This window comes from Poecilia reticulata, linkage group LG21, assembly GCF_000633615.1.
Source record: "Poecilia reticulata strain Guanapo linkage group LG21, Guppy_female_1.0+MT, whole genome shotgun sequence".
NCBI classification, from domain to species: Eukaryota; Metazoa; Chordata; class Actinopteri; order Cyprinodontiformes; family Poeciliidae; genus Poecilia; species Poecilia reticulata.
In genome coordinates, this window is record NC_024351.1 from 8,487,981 (window position 1) to 8,507,925 (window position 19,945).

Sequence of the window (19,945 nt, forward strand, 5' to 3'; positions counted from 1 at the left end):
TATATATATATATCTCAGAATTTATAACTACTTTCACCCCTGGGTATAAAAGAATGTGAAACAGGGAAATTAGAAACTAAACTGTGTTTGCGGCATTTAACTGGATGATAACTGAATTTCAATGCAGAGTCCTGCCAAAGTTTGACCCCTTATATTGTGTTGGTAGGTTTGTAACGTGGCAGAAAGGTCACTAATGTTAAAATAGTGTTTTTTCTTCCCCTAGGTAATTGCAAACAAAAGAAAATAAATAGGATAGAAAGGAAATCTCAAGGCTGACATATTTCTGAAGTTGATCGAAGCATGGAGATTGTGTTTTCTTTTTTTTTCTTTGACAAGAGTTTGTAAAGTAACAGGACTCAAACTGTATAATTTTACATTTTCCACAGTGTTGAGGTCAGAGCCATTCCAGATGCCCACTGTTGTGTTTAGGATCAAAATCCTTATGGGAAATCCAATTGTGTCCATCTTTCCCAAACTGTCAGAAACTGGTTTGACTGTTCAAAGACTGTCATTGTTCAATCATAAATCATAAACTGGAATCTCACAATGTAGACACTTTTAGACATTTATTAAGTGTGTTCTTTTTCTGCTCCAAAACTAGTATCTTTAATCTTCACAGAAATGTGCAGCAGACATGTTGGTGGAAGACAAATAATCATTAATGATCAAAAACCCTTAATGTTGATGAACTTCATTCTGATACCTATTTTGTAAACTACTGGATTAGTGAAACATGTTCTACAAAGCATGGTAGTGCTTTTATTCTTTTAGCTAATGAAGTGCATATTTGTGGGATTCTTAAATTGAGTTATGTAACAAAAACATTTTGGATTTTTTAATTATTTCAAAAATAATTTCATTCTGAATATTTTGAAACATTTTATTGAGGAGGATGGATTGTGCTTGATTAAAAAAATAAAAACATGCAGAGCTGCTTGAAAAAGAGACCCATTTATTTCATCATTACTTTCAGTGCTATTGACAGAAGGAGCCTCTCTCTTTGCTCATGCCCGCTATTTACCAAATAACTCATGTCAAGAAGCCAGGAGGGAAATTTTGACATCTTTATTGCTCTCCTTGAGACGGAGAGAAGATAACACACAGAAATGACTAGATAAAGGCAGTAGAAATGTGTCCATTCAGAAACGCTTCTTTTCCTGTAGCCCTAAACATTTTATGATTCAGTCTCGGAGGAAAACGCCAATCTCCTCTTACACACACAAAAACAAAAAAAAATCAATGGTACAGCTGAATGCAGCTGGTACATGCAGCTCAGATTTCCAGCTTTCTCTTTACAGATAAAGAGTCGTGCAAATCGCAATGACGGGTGTCAAGCGAGTCAGTGTCCTCTTTTGACAGACTAAACAAGACCAAAGTCTTGAAGATTGGACCCCGACCAAATCCTTCTCCATGTAGGAGAAGGAGAGAACTGAGCGCTACATGTGGAAAAGAAGCTTATGCAAATGGTGTTTGGTAATAACGGCATTGAAGCAGCATTAGAGAGAGAGAGAGAGAGAGAGAGAGAGAGAAAATGAATGCTTCTAATTGCAAGAGAGCAAGCAGGCAAATGAGTGGGTGGATTCACTGCATGCCACCATTCAGAAACTTGGTGGTGGGGAAGCGGCAGAGGGAACAATAACAAAGGCCACCGCACAGATAATGCATAGCTGGTTTTGAAAAGCTGCACAAACTAAAGCACAGCAGACAGACAGACGTGAATACCACGATCATTTCATTTTAAAGTGGAGCGGGTGGGAAATTATTATTCCGCATTCAGAGATTCCTTGTAACATTTTGAACTGCAAAATGAGCCTAATGGTGTTGGCCCCTGGGGACACTATTTAAATATTTTGTTAACATCTCACAAACATATTTTCCACTCTCGCGACAAAACAACTTTGAAATAAATGAATTTCCTGAATTCCTGTTTTCAAAAATGCCAACATGAAACCAGGTTTGACTCCTCATGCCTGAATCTGGTGTAATTTACAGAGCAAACGTTAGAGGGGCCACTTTCTCTTACACGTCTCCCAGTTTCACTTGCTGCTTGCTTTTGCAAAAATAGGTGTTAAATACAATCAGGAGGTTGTACCTGAGCTAAAGATGAGCTGAAATGAGTCAAATCTTGATTCCGAGAGACTTATTTTTATTACCTGGCAGTAGTTGAGTGAAGGTTTAAATTACATTTAAATTGTCTTGTGACGGATTCACAGCCCTTAAACGTTTTAAGTTCTTTTCCACTTATAAACTACGAACTCACTGTATTTTAATTCGGATTTATTTGAAGGATTAACACAAGCTAGAAGTAAAGAAATGTAAGGTAGAGGTCAAATGAAACATGGCTTCCTAGCCTTTACACAAATAGTCTGAAAAGTGTGGTGTGCATGGATCTTTTCAACCCCCTGTCCTCTGATACCCATAATTAAACAAAAGCTAGATACCTTTATACATCACCTAGTAAGTGAATAAATATATTAATGTGTGCACAGCTGTTCTTGCAAGAACAGCTATGTTCTAGTTCCAATCACCCTTCCATGGAAGGGTGATTTTGAACTCTGGAAGAACTGAGAGATCTCCAGCTCAGAATATGTTTTCATAGTTGTTGAAACGATCACTATGTTGTGACAGTAAAGCATGAGACAGATAAGCTGTGAAAAAAGCTAGTTCCTCTGCATTCACCGTGTGGACTTGCTGTCCGCTACAGAAAAACACTGGTCCGCCTGAAACAACCAATCGGAGCCAGGAAGAGGGTGCCTGGCTTCTACAGGGGCCCTGGCCAGTGAAGGGGACAAAATGAACACTCAGCTCCTAACTTAGTTTGATAATATGCTTCACAGATCTGTAGCTTACAGTCTCAAGGGACTCACATTTGGTGAAGACGCTGATATATGAAAGAAGCAGAATCAAGTTTGAACTGTAACAATGCACACTGGGAGCCATTGTGCATGTTGCTTTGGCACGTAGCTAACAAGTGAAAACTCTGTGGCCATCTGCACCATCACTCTCTGAGTAGTTCGCATTTCTTGTCGAAGCTGGTCTTTCATTCAAACAAAGCATAGTAGCCTCATTGACCTGCTGAAAAGCTAAATTAATAGGCTACTGATTTTGTCCAGAGCTGATGTGCCGGCCTTTCGTTAGCAAACTTCACAACCTTCTATTAATGCAGTGCGTCAGGAAGGTCATCACACTGATATTTCTACTTTTTTTGTTTTGCAAATCTGTATGAGTCAAGCATAAATAAATATTCTTGAGTACTGAATGGGGGGTCGATCTGAAATTGTCTATTATAAATTGATATCCACTTTTCCATTTAAAATATTTTTCAGTCAGTCCATACAACTAGACCTTTTTTGGGGGGGTCTGTTTTCTGCTTACAACCCCTCAGTTAATTCCTGTATAGGAAAAAAGAAAAAACTACCATTTTAGATTTGCATGGTGAATAAAAACTGCCCACGGTGGAGCTGCAAGTTTTGGTTTTGGATTGTTGCTGCTAGCATTTTCCACTTTCCCTGCTAAGCAAAAAAAAAAAAAAATTTCTAGTCTGCTGGGAAGCGTTTAATCTTTGAAAACAACTGAAAGCCACAGATGATAATCTAACAAAATCTCCATCCTCAGCTCTCTTATCTTCTTCCAATTTCTCTGTTTCTGTCGACTTGTTTTGTTTTCCATTTTTCTTTTTATCATTAGTTACTCTGCAAGATCTCTCAATCTGAAAAGTTCAGAATCCACACCTGAAGAATACCGATATTCATCCTCAATTAGTCTTAAGTGCAGAGCTGAGAAACCACTCACCGTCTTCCACGTATCTGAACCAAGTCAGTTTAATGCCTCTGCCACTGTATTTTATTTATAAAACACATATATCATGATATAATGGATTACACAGTTTATCTAGAACTTCTCCTTTACCGACCTGTCAGAGAAAGCATGATCCTACCACCACCATGCTTCACCAGGACAACAGCTTTCTTTCAACAATTACTTTCTTCTTGCCCTGCTTTCATATAGGTCATGTGTGTGGACTTTAACACACCATGGGGATATTGACTGTTTCTCCAACCAACCAGTTTGGCAGGTTTGCAGCTCTGCAATACAATTTCCATTTTTAGATGAGAAACATCCAAAGCTTGAGCCATTATTTTATAGCCTAACCATTGCTACTTTTATGTTTTTCAGCAAAAAAACAAGTAAAAAAAATTTTTGAAATTTTTTTTCCTTTCTATTTCTACACTGTGCTCTTCCATTGAATTAAAAACATAAACACTGACGTTTGTGGTTTAAAGGTGACGACACTGAAAAAGGTTCAAGTGTCGTGAATATACGTAGGGCACAATATGTCGGGAATGGAAGTTCCTCTTTCTCTGTTCAGACCACACTGGCAGCTGGTTTCTATGTTTGGAGTCATAGAGAAACTGAGAGAGCTGCCTGAGACAATCATCGCTAAAAACACGGAGAGAGAACGAGAAGAGACTCGCCGGGCCACAGAGAAGCAGAGTGGATGGAAAAGGTTGAAATGAAAGGATGAAGTGGGTCGAGGATGACGCCACGTACGGCCCTCGTCTGAAGAGCAGGTTAGATGAACAGCAACAACAAAAAGCTCTCAGATTCAAACCACTCGCACGCGCCCACTTGCTGTAGTGTTTTTGTCTGCCTCTGTGGTGTTCTACGATCATCACAGTGTACGAGATGAGGATGAAAACCACCACGCCGGTAGCATATGATGATGATTTCACCCTGATGTTCTGAATCAAAAGCTTTTATGTTGCTTTATTTTGTGTATTGCAATTTCCTGGCACAGCTGCAACTGAAATAATGTCAAAGAGACACAAGCTTCAATATAAAATCTCATTTTATGGCTTATGAGGCAAAAGTTGACTTACTGGTTCAGGGTTGGGACCCTTTTGCTGCTAGTATTGATCTAAAACATTTCATTTTCAATAATTGCCAATATGTAAACTTGAGCCATTGTTTGCAATGCTCTCAGCACAGAGTTGCACATTACACATCCTAAGTAAAATATTATTAAAGTCAAACCTACATTTATGATTTAACTTCTCAGTTGCTCTACAAAGGTTGAAAGCTTAAAATGACCAGCTGTCTTACTCATGGCAGTTTCTGTGATTCTGAAAGGAATCTTGTGCACAATCCACCTACTCTCATGCATGAAGCAGCAGAATCAAAATGTTCATATCATCCACCATGGTTTTTGTATTTCTGGCATTATCAAGCAAAATGATAGGAACTCACTGTTTGGCTATTTCCTTTCTGCTTAGAGTTTCCTCAAAAGCTTGCTCAAATGATCTCCAGTATGAGCTCCACAACGCCAGTCTATCAGAAGCAAATCTATCCAGAGCGCATTGAAGCTGAGCCAATGATATCAGGCAAATCACCAAAAGCCAAATACCTGTAGTTAAGTCAGCAGCATTAGCATCACATAGCAAATCCTCCAGGTAATATTAGAGGGAGTGTTTTAATACCTTTCCACCTGGAAAGGTGACAAAAACCTAAATTCCTCTCCACATTGATGGGTTGTTCATCCAGTGTAAAGACATTCCATTAAAGGGCGTTGCCAAACCTTAACTTTCAGAATTGAACAAGTTGTTTTCAGCCTGTGGCTCTTCCAGTTCAAAAATATCCAAACCACTAAGGTTGCTAGAGTTCACTGCACTGCTTTCATTTGTTGTTTAAAAATAGTTTCAAAGCACAGACATGTTTCATGGACCAGGTTTGTCTGACGGAAGCAGGGATTTGCCCTTACTTTTTAAGCTGATTTTTATTATTATTATTATTATTATTATTATTATTATTATTATTATTATTATTATTATTATTATTATTATTATTATTATTATTATTATTACAAGCATACTGGGCTGTTAAAGCAGCAACTGGCTACAACTGGGAACAAACCACATCAGGAGACATAAACTGTGACAAAACAGCACTTTCACATATAGCTTTAGGATTTTACCATTGTTTCAAATGTCCCTATATCCAAAATTATTGACTAAAACTTCAAAAATCCGGTCTTAACTTAGAACATTGGACTTGTTTTTTGCCTCTTTACCAACTGTGTGCCATCAGTCTGAATGTCCCTTGTTGCTTTATGCAAACGTAACACACAGAACAAGCCAAAATGCACATGCACACGTCATGTGAAGAGGCTCCCTGAAGGGTGAAAGCATAAATTAGGGGAACAAGCTCCCGTTGGTGAGCTAATACCTACCTGCCAGCTTTATTTGGCCACACACATGGCATAGCATCTGTGCTGGCCCAGACTTGCGCTGTCATTTTACACGCTCCTTTCTATCTCCATTTATTTTCTGTGACCTAGAAGTACTTCTTCCTCCCATGGAGACTTCCACAAAAAGCTAAAAAAAGATTCACTTTTTCCCTCTCCTATGGAGGAAAGGGAAAGGGACACATGTGGGAGCCAGTCTTAGAGTGTCGTTACAATAGATAATTTAGATGGTATTCAAAAAAAATAAAAGGAAGACTGCCCTGCTAAGAACTAAGGTATGCATGGTTGCATTGGATGTAGAAATATAAACAGGCAGCTGGTAAGAACGCCTATTGAGTCCCCTTCACTTCTGCTTATGGAAAATAATATGAGAAAGGCTCATTCAAAGATGAAGACAATGACAAAAAGATATTCTTCAACATGAAAGGATTAGATCAAGTGATCTCTATCTGCTAAGCATATGCTAAGCATAATTAAAACTCAATGAAAATATTAATCCTGATTCTCATCTAAATGATAATTTAGTTTTAGACAAGGGACAAGAGCCTTGCTATTTTATAAAACGTGATGAATAAGAAGTTGGGGTTTAGGTACAGGGCAGTCTTCATGGGGAATGAGATTGTGTTCTGCAATGAGCACCTATTCTTACTACCCCCAACTTGTACTAAGTTAATGGAACCCAGATTTTCCAACTTTGGTTTTTCTTCAGTGTTTATCTCCACCTCAGTCCCTAGCCACCTACAAATCTCTGAAAACATTGTTAAGTTTGCTCTATTGTTTCTCCCTCCATCCCCCTTTTATAAGTTCAAGTCATGGCAGCATGCCTGCCTGTTGGAGTGCAGACATCAAAATGAATTTACTACGTTTTTCGTTTTTGCTTGTTGTAATCCAACGTAGTTTTTATGTTCTGCAACATGGCATCTAATTTACTCATAGCATCTAGCAAAAGAGTCTAAGGTTAGAAATTTAACAGTACAAAAAAAGAAAAAAAAACTCAATGACATGGCACAGCTAAAACTACAGTAAAACAACAGCATTACAAACACTTGAAGTTTGTCCCAAATTGATGAAAAAGCAACAACCAAGGTGGTCAATAAAGCTGCCAAGAGGCTGACAGTAACACCAAGAAAACTGAAGAAATATCTGTCAAGTACTGGCTGTGTTCTTCTGCATGAGATAACAATATCATCCTTTGTATCCATTTATCTGAAAAGAGCGGAGGGCTGTGAAGTTGAAATCTTTTTCTTACAAGTGAAACATCAAGAAGACTAGAAATGAAATGTAAGATTGAAGAGAAATGTAAGATTTTAGAACTGGCCGAGCCCCAAACTAAAACTAAAATGAACAGAAAAATTGTAGCCACGTGAACACATGTACTGTACAAAAGACACAATCCCCAACATTTAAGAACTTTTAAGAGGCAGATTGTTTGCTTATTGACGTGAGATGCTGTTTAATTCTCACCAAAGCAGATTGAGCCATGGAAGTAAACCAAAAGATGCTTTAATGAAGTGAATAATTTTAAGGGTGTGCATATCTATGCAACCAGGATGTTGCCATTTTTCTTTTTTATTATTATGTTAGCAGATTTGTTTGTGTTTCCATTCAATTGTATGGGATAAATAACCATGTCTGTGGGGGAAAAACACGCGAAAAGATCTATCAAGGTTCCACTCTCACGGCTCAACAAACCACCCCATCATTTCAACCTAGCTTGTGGATATGATGCTAACACACCCTGTCACTGCTGTGACTGACAACAGCGATTATATATGCAAATAAATACTTCAATTTTTTTTTTTAAAACGCTTAAATTAATTGTGAGATAAAGCTTAATTGCATATCCAATTAGGAGACATTTCTATAATTCAAGTGCTTGAACCGAATGAGTCAATGCTGAAACAAAATGTAACAAATGCATATGTAAGAAAAATCCAACCCTCGAGAGGGCAGGTAGACATTGTACAGGAAAAACTGACTGTCTATTTGTACATCTGTGACAGAAATGACAATTACTCAATCTAGACAAACATTTCTATTCAGTGCTGCTCTTATGTAGTCTGATTCTTTTTGGTTGCCTTGGTGACATGTGCTTTGGAAAGACAAAACAGTCTCTCTTAAACTCCCAGCCTGTTAACAGAGTCATTGTCATCCAGCAAGATGCTCTGGACTGTGAATTAAAAAGGTGGGGAAAAAAAAAAAACGAAAAAAAAAAAAACATGCAGATACATACAACCATACCTGCCAACAAGGAGGAATTCCCCACGCACCCTTTGTCGCCTCATAGCCATCAGAAGATTACGGACCGTCATGCCCTCGCAGAAACACACCACCACACGGGCTTTGGGCAGACGTTCCTTCAGTTTCCCCAAAAGGCGATCAAAGTGTTTCTCTCCGGCGTTGCTGTAGATCTTGTCCGAGTGGGCGATGCACAGGCCCTCTTGAGAGGCCAGCTCCTTGAAGGCCTCCATGCCGCTCTCCCCATAGTTTCCTGAAGGGGATTAATAAAGCAGACATTAGCTGCGTTTCCATTAACCATAGAATTCCCCAAATTGAAATTATACGTTTAAAATGGCTTAATGAAAACAGGTCAGTTTTGAGAGAGGAAAAAAAAAAATCTGTTTGTTGATTAAAAAATAAGTTTTTCCCGCCAGGATCAGGTTGTTTTTCGGCCGTTTTTAGCAAAACTGCAATGGAAACTGTTTTTTCGCGCCACCCGAGTCACGTGATCAACAGCCGGATGTTGCGCTGGCGAAAACAACGAAGAAGAATAACCGGCGGCGGCGGCGGCGGGGAAGTAGTAGGAGGATGATGTTTGTTTTTGTTTTGCTTTTTCGGAAAATGTGCAACTGGCTCCGCCAGAGCTCTCACAACATCGCACAGTTCATGACAAGTTTTGTGTCAGTCAAACGTGTTGAATCCCCTGCTCTTCTGTAAAATCGTCAGCTACAATTTCCCTTAAAAGGCTGCAAACATAGTTGCCCCAAAGAATAAGGGGCTTGTCACTCAGACGCCTGAACAAAACGCCGGCGTCTCCTCTGATAACTGATAGATGATCAGCGCTAACGAATTATTCATATAATTAATGTTTACATCTGTTTGCATCTGTCGCTCCCTTGATTTTTTTAATGACTTCACCTGTACTTTTAATTAAATTTTTTAATTAATGGAAACACCGCAATTACAATTTTTTTATTATTATTTACATTAGCAGAATAGAGACAACGATTTTCACACATTTGTAATGGAAACACATCCTTTTTCACTTTAGAAATGATGCCTGAACAAATCTCATCTCATAATATTACAAATGCTTCATGGCAGGTGTTGTCATCACTGGCACAAACAGGCCAAGGTTTAGGGTCAAGTTAGTTTGAATTGTTTTATTTTGTTGTTATTGTTGTTTTTTTAATCTAATAAAATAAAACGTCTTTTGAAATCTGCATTTTGTACTCACTCTGGTTGTTTTCATTTTGAAAGGAAGCAGATTATCAGAGTACAGTTAACATATTTTCATTTTTTACAAGCCATAATCTACATATTTATGTAAAAGACAATCAATGTTAAGCCTAAAGGACTCATCTCAGCAGTCTCTCACTGCCTCAATCCTTGACTGACCCAAAGCTCTGATCCACTGATAATGAGAGTCAGACTTGACTTGCTGCTGATTGCAATCAAGCCCAAAGGGGTGAAGATGCCTGTCCCTGTTTAACTCTAAACTGTCCCAATCAAGAGCCTGGCAAAGCCGTTTCTACGTCTAAATCTTCTCCTTCCATGTAGACTGCAACGCTGCTCTGAATTTATGAGAAAACCCCACAGCTTCTCAGTCAGAGAGCTGGATTACACAGACAATCCAATCGCTTTGTGTGCGACAGAACACGTTTTTGCATTTCAACAGACATGTCATCATAGGGAAATCAGAACCACCTTGCTGTAAATATGTGAAAACATTTGTCTTGCAGTTGATGAGTAGCCCCGATCCTTGCAGGAAGTCTATGCCATGTTTTGCATGATTGAGGACAAACAATCGTACATTTGCACATGGTGAAGCTTTACATTGCTACTGAAATAGACATCAGTGTAATTCATTTACGCAGGTCCATAATGCGTCCATGTGTTGGTTTGCCAATAGTCCTTTGATTATATTTTCAATTGCCTCTTTTCATTCTGCTGCAGGTAAATGGAAATAATGATATCCAATTATTTTACTCTCTCCATCTCAGCTATGAGACTGGTAGGTGGCGGTGCATTAGTTGACACCTCACAATGACCAAACAACAACAAAAAACCCTCACTAAGCATTCATCGCCACACAGATGATAATCAAGACAGGTAATTTATGCAGTTTCACAGCTCTGGCTGTTGCTACAGGCAACAAGCTGCTCTTATAACTTGTCTCGGGTGGTGGAGATAGAAAACTGATGAGCTTGAGCCAGTCGTGACCACGGATTCAAGATGACTAAAGACAAGACAAACAAGGATAGTGCCTTGCGAAAGTATTAACACCACTTTAGATATGTTACAGCCAAAGGAGGTGGACTACAAATGCATGCCGCACTTTACAGATTTTATTTGTTATAAAACCTTATATACTCACTTCGCAATTCTGTTCTGCTCTCTGCAGGTTTATCACAGCAAAATCTGGTGAAAGACACTGAAGTGTAACGTGTAAAAGTTCAAGGGTTGTAAATACTTAAATTAGCTCCAAACAATTTCAATCAAGTTTGGAAAATGTTGTCTTATTTTCATGGACAGAGTATGACTTTGCCTCTATGGGAATTGAGCTAAGGGTGTTAAAACAAATTTCAATCTCTTTCAGATTGATCAAAGGCGACCATAGTAACCTATACAAGTTGAACGAGTCGAAGAGATTTAAAATAAAAAATGTCAACGAATGTCCAAATGTTGTCACAGCTTAGGCAGAATGCAGTGCTTCTATGCTTGAAATGTATGCAGCAGAAATGTAGAGAAGTTTCATTATAAAACTCTCATATGTTGTTTATTTCAAAACCAAGGGATTCATTATAATTTGTTGAATTTTTAACAACGTAACAAGCATCTGGCAAATGACTATTGTGATGAAAAATGTTGCTAAGAACGTCACTTGAATACTTGTGATTTGCGAGTATTCAGATTATAAGTATTCACAAAATAGATCACAAAATAACAGCTTCTGTACCAATTATTGATTTTCCAGTGCCATTCTGTATTGCATTTGATATAAATGATAACTTTTCCTTTATGCCATTGTTCTGCAGTTCTTGAGTTTTCTGATGGCATTCCCAGAGAAGGGTCAAATACCTGATATCACCTATAGCCCTTCAGGTACTGCACTTTCCTAACTCCCTTTGCCATTTAGCTAATGCCAGCCTGCGCTCGTCTCCCATACCTAACTATAATAAGACTCCCCAAAGATGTTTTACACTCCCAGCATGTCTGCAGTTCCTTAGGGAGAGATCCTGGTTAATGCAGCCTGTCAGTCATAATTTGGGTGCACATCACTGACTGTGTTTCACCAAGACTTTAATGAAAAGCCACGGACATAATTCATTTCACAGTAATTACTCTGTCTACCCAACACGCCTTTTTTCTGTTATCTCCTGTCTCCACCACAACATAGCCGATGTGCTGCAAATGAGGAAAAGTTTTCAAAAAGGGTAGAAGCTAATCACTATGCTAGAATGTAAGTGTATTTATGAGAATTTACGTTCAGTTTAATTAATAGGTATTTGATGAAATCTGAAGCAGTTGCATAATTCTTAACCACGTCCTCTCCAAATGAAAATGGAATAAGTATTAATGTGTCTATACTAAAATAGTCCCTCGTGTGCTGTAGTACAGTTCTGAAACTTGCTATGGTGGCCAGCCTAACAAAGCCAGAGAGTTCACACGTTCTTTTTTATCCGATTGGCAAAGCACATTAGGTGTGAAGTTGTGGAAACAATAGGAGCACTCTTTATGGTCTTACTGTGCAGATGGACATGTGAATGTTCCTGCCAAGTGTGAGACATTATTACAAAGAAAATGATGTCGAGTTCAACCTCAAAAGGTTGACACAAAAAAAAACAAACTCAGTTGGAGTTTAGGGGGAAAAAAATCTAAGTAAAAACTGCCCTGGGGTCAGTGCATATTTATATTGCACCATAAAACCCTGAGGACCTGTGAAGCCTCAGTGGCTTGTGATCCTCAATATGTCAAAGTGTATGACTCCTCTTCTATAAATGTAACAACTGATAGGCTCTTGCGCCACTCCTAATACAAAGAAATGCTTTGCTGAAATGGTTAATTGAAGATGCAATCAAGAGAACCCGGGTATCTATAAACTAGGTATTTTGTTTACTAGCTTTGGATTATAAGACCCTTTACTGCAGTACAGAGTTGGTCTCTGCCAGACTTTAAAAAGGTTTTTAGGACATTAACCCTGAGCCCTCAGGTTTTGAAACACAAAATATATTTTGAGCATTTCTAAAGCAACGTTAGGGTGTTTTACTTTACTTTGGTTCTCATAGATATCATATATAGCCAAGACAACTATATGAAAGCAATGCTGTCATAGTAGACCTACCTCTAACCTCAAAGTTAATTCTGAGCAGGTCAAGACATAACATCAAGCCTTGTGCATGTTTTTTGTCACCTTTGTTTTTTATATATATATATTTCAGTGATTGTATCACATACAATTAATTATGTATTTATTCGTTTCTGTATTATTACCAATTGAAATTTTTAACATGTTTGAATCGTTACTCTAGTCTGTCATGAGGGTAAGCAGCTGGGTGGGGCTTACACTGATTGGTTTAAAGTTCACTTGATGTTTAGCGTAGCCAATCATCTTCAGGCTTGATGACTTGCAGCAGTAATAATTACTTTCCAGAGCACTCCAACACAGGAATTAAAATATCAAATCAATACTGAAAGGATTTAATACATTTTACTATTTAAGGACATCCGTTTTTAGTTTTAACTTTTCATTATTACATTACACTGAAAACATTGTAAATTAATGTTTATTTTGTTGAGATGTACATTGAGATTATCCTGAAATATAGCTAGTAAATACTTTAACTATTAGTTGAACTGTAAACATTTTATTAACAATTAATAGATAAAGTACACAATTTAACGAATTGGGGAGAATTTCAAAGTGATCAGCATATTGCAAAAAGAAAAATGTTCCAGTTGTGGTCATATGACCACATATGAATGATAATTTAATGAATTATCATTTGGCATTTTAGGGTTTTAATACCCATCAATCTGTAGGTTTAAAAATGAACTGAAATAAATCTGGGCCAGATCCCTCAAAAACTGGATCTGGAGTCGGTGCTGATTTTTCTCACCCTCAGTGTGGACTGCAGACACGTAGGTCCAGTTATGAAGCTTGACGATGTCCAGCATGGCCCGGGCCTGCAGAGTGTCTGAAGGAACGACCCTTAGGAAGTACTTGAACAAAGTCTTGTCACTCAGGTCGATGCTTGTGGCAGAGTAGGCAATCTGTGGAATATTGAATAACTGTAAAAGGTTTTGCACTTGAATGGCCACAGAGCTGGATCCGGGGCCGATTACTCCTGCTATGGGTTTCTTTGAAGGCGGTGGCTGGTTGGACGGGGTTCCGTCGATGCACCATTTGGAACCGTCCTTATCATCCCGAATCGAGATGAGAGAGTCCCGGATAAACTCGATGCTCTGCTCCAAGGCAACAGAGGAGTGCCAGCAAGAGTCCCGGATCTCACAGCCGAGGCTGATGTTGGGGAGCAGGTGTTGGTCGGCGTTGATGCGGTCAAGCGTGTGGAACATGGCCTCCACCCGCTGGATACCGTATTGCTCCCGGACGTCCCCGCACTTCCGCTCGGCCACCTTCTCGGCAGACGGCTGGTGGTGGACAGAGAAGAGCGCGCCGATGATCACGTCCCCGTCCATGCGGGCCACGGAACGGGACGCGGCGCGGGGCACCACCGATCTCTCGTGGATGCTGCCGCTGCTGCGGGTGATCACGAGGCATGCGGGGAGACACAGGAGAGCGAAAAAACTCATCTTTACGCGTGCCATGTCGTGCCACAGAGCGTGAGCCGTGCCGACTGCGATGGCATATTATCTGCTGTCTGTCAGGGCTTCCACGCTTATCACAGCCATTACCTGTGGGAATGTTGCTTGGAGTGTATCCGTAGGCACCTGCAGAAAAAAAAAAAAAAACGAGAAAATTGAGATGTATGGGGGAAAGAAGGCTAAGAGTTTACTAAGCACGCATGTTCTTCTCCACACGCCCTGTTTCACAATCTCCTGTCAGGAAGCCTTTGAACAAACCACTTAAATCACAGTTCAAATGCGTGTCTCTAATCCTTTAAAGAGAATTTAACTATTCCACCTGGCTGAGTGCAGATACTGTCAGTGCCATTCATTGAGAAAATACAGAAACCGGATTTCAGCACCACGGACAGCGCGCTTTCCAAACACGTTACAAGGACGTCTATGGGACTGTTGTCTGCACGCATCATCCCCGCAGATCCAAACTCTTCACGGTTTAACCTAAATAATCTATATATACGAGAGAGAGAGAGAAAAAAAACCCACCTTTATTTTAGCACGAACAGAAACACAAAATACCTTCCCTCCCTCGACTGTTTTCTTATTTTTCATAGATCGTGGATTTTCTTTCCTTTCTTTTTTTTTTCAATCACCGAATGAAGTCAGGATTATCAATGAAATATTTTGACACCAGTTGGCTTAATAATATTTAACCACGAAGCAGAACGTGCCTGGCCACACAATCACACAGCTCCCCACACCACGCACGCGGATTGTTCTGCTGTGTTAAAACTTACCCCAATCCTTGGATCATGTCTCGTGCCTTCGTCCGTCTTCTGTGCCGCGTGGTCCTCGTCGGTATTACTTGAGTTTCTCTCCCTCTCCCTCTCGCTCATCCAACTCGAAACGTGATAACGAGAACCCCCTCCAGTCCTCTTCCCACCACCCCACTCCCAAGTTCTCTTTTTCTTTTTTCTTTTTCCCCCCACCCTTTCCAGGGCTGTCTTTGAGTCTTTATCTTTAGGATATAACTTAATTAGTTTTACTTGAAGCATTCCCAACAATAATAATTACCCAATCAGGAAAAAATGGCACCCTTTATGGCACTACTATAAGCAGTCTAAATCTGACGTTAACAGATTTAGACTGCTTAATTACAAGGCTGTACTGTTCAATAAAGTGAATTCAGATTCTTGAAACCAAAAGACAACATGAAATGTTAAGGAGTTGCTTCGTCCATTTGGATTCCAAGCAACAACCAACAATTCAAAGCTCTTTGCTTCATTTGAATGAAGTTTACATTTCATGGATGACCAAAAGTGCCTAAATTCTAAAGATAATTACCCAATACATTTGTACTTAAGTTTATGAGTAACTGTTAAAAATTATAAAAAATAGTAAAAAAAAAAAAAAAACGTGCAGAAAGTATAGTGTCATTTTATTCAAAAGCAGAATTTGCAATGATTGTGCTCTTGACCAAGACTAAATACGCTTAATCTTAAATTGATTATCCATCAAAATAAGTAAGCAGGGTTAGCATTACTCCGGTCAAGGTGGTCTAAAATGAAGTTGATGTCATTTACCCAGTCAGGAGTTAATCTGTTTAATGAGCCAGTCTTTGCACAGAAGTTATAAATATTAATGTAGTTATTTTTGATTTCTTATTTGTTATTGGGGTTAATCTTACATTAACAGATCAAGTAAGGGATAAAAGTACAGAATATATTTACAGAAATGTATGAAGTAATGTTTGCAGCCATTTCCTGCAGAAAGTAGCTACATGCATCGCTCTGGTGTGAATTGGCACGTTCTCCCACACAACCTGTATTAAAATCTTTAACGTGTTGACACTCCAGCATTATGCACTATGAAAATCAGTTCTGTCTACAGATTCTCAACTGCAAATAAGTCTAATGATTCATTGGGCCATTTTAGCAGTTTTACTTCTTAGTTCTCTCAAATCAATTAGGAGTGTCCTTGACTGCGTGTCTTGCCAAGCTCGTTTCATCAGATTCTTATCAAGAATGTCATGGTATATTCCTCCATCTTGCCTTCGTTCAAATGAACCCTGCCTGTACTATAAGCCTTAACACACCCTGCATCATGATGGTCCCATCTGCAAACTTCACTTTTGACATGGAGATTCTGGGATGATGAGTGGATCTCTTCTTCCTTCAGACCTGGAGTCGGGTGACATTCCAATGGTTCCACTTTGACCTCATCTATGTTCTCCCAGCATTTCACTGGCTTGTCGAAATCTTTAAAGCAAACTTAAATCAAGCTGAAATGTGCCTTTTCTATAGCAATAGAGTCTTGAGCAGTGAGCTTAGACACAACCAATGAAAGCCCTCGGTTCCCTCTAATGTGACGTTTAGCATCTGCTTGAGAGTCAGAGATGTTGATGAGAACTTCTCTGTTCATCTTAAACGTGAGCTGCATTTGATATAACAGATCAGGTGAAGCAACCTTGGTCTGCAATGGCATTCTCCTTTGTCTATAAATCTTAGTAAGCTTTGTAAGAAACACTTCTATTGAAAATCATTCTAATAGGAGATGCTGTCAAAATAGTCGACTCCAAAGTAGCAAATGAGTCGGTAAATAGTTTAACTTTCCTCTCCTTGGGGACACAGACCCTATACATGAAGGGCTGTGTCGTGACTCACACCAGGCGGTATAAATCACAAATAAACTTAAGAAGTCTGTGTGACACTGTTGCCCGAGGCTTTGGGAGTGATCATCTGTTACTGAACCTGAATAAAAGTGACATGTATGAGAAGGAAAGACTGTTTGGATGCTGTAGACACTCTTCAAGCCAAAGGGCTATGGCTAAGCTTGGTCTATTCTCATAATGGATTGTGCGTGGGTTGACTGCAAGGCAAATGATTTAAGCACTATAGGCCTATATAATCACCGTCATGATGAATTATTGGTAGTGAACATACTTATTAGCCTTAAAGAAAATTTATGAACTAGATGCATTATTTGGTATGTTTGTTATTCATTTTGCAAGTGTACTTTTGAATATAATAGAGAATCTGATTGTTTCAAAGACATGTTCTTTTCTGCTTACAACTATTTCTATGACTTTGTATTTTCTCTTATGTCAAGAAACCCACTCAGAAACTGTACTTGTGTTTCTCAATAAACGACAAGGTTTGAGACATTGTAACTGCATTAACAAAACCATAAAAGGATATAAGTGTCATGATATACTGAGGTTGTAGTGAACCCACACGCAGCGAGGAAGAAGTGTTGTGGGGATGGTGATGTATTTAATGAAAAAAAAAAATTAGAAGAACTTGCATACAGCCAGGAGCACACAAAAAAAACAGGAATACAAAAAAATCAGGAACTCAGAGGAGTGTAAACAGGATGTAACAGGAGGAGCCAGTGAGAAGTGAAAGCAGGAGAGGTGTATAAATACTGTAAGGGTGAATGCTGGAACAAAAGACCAGGACTGATGAGCTAATTGATTGAAGGTATGAGGGGAGAGAGAGAGAAAGAAAATGTCACTGGGGGGCGAGGGAGCAGATCCAACTAGAACTAAGTGAATCTAACATTAACAAATAACTAGACACAAGAAATGAACATAAACAAATTAAGAAAGAACTGAGCAAAGGAAAACAGAAACAAGACTGATCACCTATCACCTTGTTCTCTTTGGCCAATATAGTGAAGAAAAGTTTCTAGTTTTCCATTTCTATTATAATATTCAGCTGAATTTCGTTTTTGTAATTTAACTTTTGTTCACTGATTATTAATATTAAAAAAAGTACAGCAAAAGCTAATTGAAATAAAGTGATGTGCTTTATTTACTTTCAGCGATTTGTGTTTGGCGCCTTTAACAGTTTTAGATTTTGTTTATATAGTGAGAAAAGGACATTCATGTTTCAAAGGCTATCATTTGCAAATGCATCACATTTATTTAAATTGTCACAAATACCACTTATGAGCTCTATTCGTAGATTTTTCTGTTTCCATCCGATATGTTAGGTGTCAACATTTGGGGAAAATCCTGACCGAGGGAGATCCATTTTTTGTCACATGAGTTGATCACAGCTTTGCCTTCCGACAGCCCTTTTGAAAATCGGTCAACTAACTCCCTCCAAATTGAATGACGGACACAAAGGGTTGTTGATTTTTACTAGCATTTAATTGGACACAGGTACCAGGGAGAACTGTATAAAACAACATGACAATCCATTTTCATGCAGTAAGGTATTAGACAACAATAACACAATATTTTTATAAAATCTCCATAAATCAGTATCTTGACTTTTGCAAAATGTTGACACAAACTATGGCAAAAAGAAAACATGCTGCCCTCTGCAGAGTGTGGCGTGTAACTGAATAAACCGTTCAGACCTGCTTTTCTCTGAAGGTCTTTCTGGCACAAGAAGATACTGGTTTAAACTGTTTTGCAGCAGTCAGTCTGCTCATTATATTGTTTGGAGCTGTGTATCTCTGCATCTTTACTTGGGCTTATGATATTTGAACTATCCTGAGATGAAGTTTGTTGAATATTTAATATCTAGTGAAAATACTGTTAAACTGGGTTTTTGACTTAGACATTTTAAGTCAATAAAACGCAGTTAAGTTAATGTGAAAATGAACAATGAACTGTGATCAATAAAATAATGTGAATCACAAAGTTGCAAAAATAAAGATACAAATTAACCATGTTTTAGAAAACAAGTTAAAAGCCTTGCAGACATGGACACCTGTATAATCAACATTTTTCTTTTTTTTTTTTACTTTCAAATTCAAATATTCCAAAACGTTCTGAGCTGAGTATTTCCGAAGTATCATATTTCTCTTTGGGGCCTCACTACTTTTTATTTTACGATATATATTCATGTATTTTGCTGATTTGGCAAAGACCGTATGAGATTCCAGCTGCATTATTTTTGGCATATTAGATCATATGTATTGATAGAATACTTATTCTAATGTTTATACATAATACTTTTTAGATGTGACATAATGGCAATCGTAGTGGTCCCATACAATGGGTTTGTTTCAACTCTTGATGACAAGTGTGCTCATCATTGCCGTTGATGTGCCCATGAGTCAGCTCCTTCTGCTCCTGGGGGTTTTATGTTGTGTAGGTGACCCCAGACTTGAAATGTGGCATCTCCCACTGTCAACATTAATGAGCAGGCGTCTGTTCAAACCTTTGTCCTCAAGTGAGAAAATAAATCACGTGCTACACTGCCATCTGCTGTTGCAACCAGGCTATTACATTTTAGTTTTATAAGCCGTGTTAGGAAGTTCAGATGTTTTTGGAATGACTTGACTTTTGCATTAACAGAAGAATGCCCTGTACTGTACCTCCATGCCATTTCTTACCATTTAACTAAAAATACTAGCAAAGCTTTAATGAATTAATTATACTTGCTTTACGTTTTTCCCCCCACATATGTAAATACCTTTAAAAATAAATGATAAGGAAAATTGTAGCTATTGTGTAAGCCCGTTTTCTCCATTCTGATAAAAACAAATATATATTACAGATTGAATGAAATAAAAATATATAATGAAAAAAAAGAAAAAGTTAACACAAAAATCTGGAATAATAAACTCAATGCTACGTTATCCAAGTTTCTTTACACCGTGGAGTAATATTTCAGGCATTGCAACACTTACACTGTTCAATAAAGTTTCCGAAAGGAAAAAAAA

The 19,945-nt window shown here is 38.5% G+C and overlaps 1 protein-coding gene across 5 annotated transcripts in view; it reads right to left on the bottom strand.

Moving 5' to 3' along the window:
* Positions 1 to 15,156, bottom strand: part of grm1a (glutamate receptor, metabotropic 1a) — a 45,675-nt gene extending 30,519 nt beyond the window's left edge. For 2 of the 5 annotated variants that reach the window (XM_008397733.2, XM_008397737.2), the window contains exons 1-3: positions 15,064 to 15,143; positions 13,582 to 14,413; positions 8,483 to 8,732 (exon numbers count right to left, since the gene is read on the bottom strand). In XM_008397733.2, coding sequence (XP_008395955.1) covers positions 8,483 to 8,732; positions 13,582 to 14,290 — 959 coding nt within the window. In that variant the 5' untranslated portion in view covers positions 14,291 to 14,413; positions 15,064 to 15,143. Of the gene's footprint in view, positions 1 to 8,482; positions 8,733 to 13,581; positions 14,414 to 14,606; positions 14,777 to 14,812; positions 14,834 to 15,063 lie in introns of those variants that run through there. The other 3 variants (XM_008397735.2, XM_008397734.2, XM_017302181.1) reach the window with 3 other exon arrangements.
* Positions 15,157 to 19,945: the final 4,789 nt, after the last annotated feature.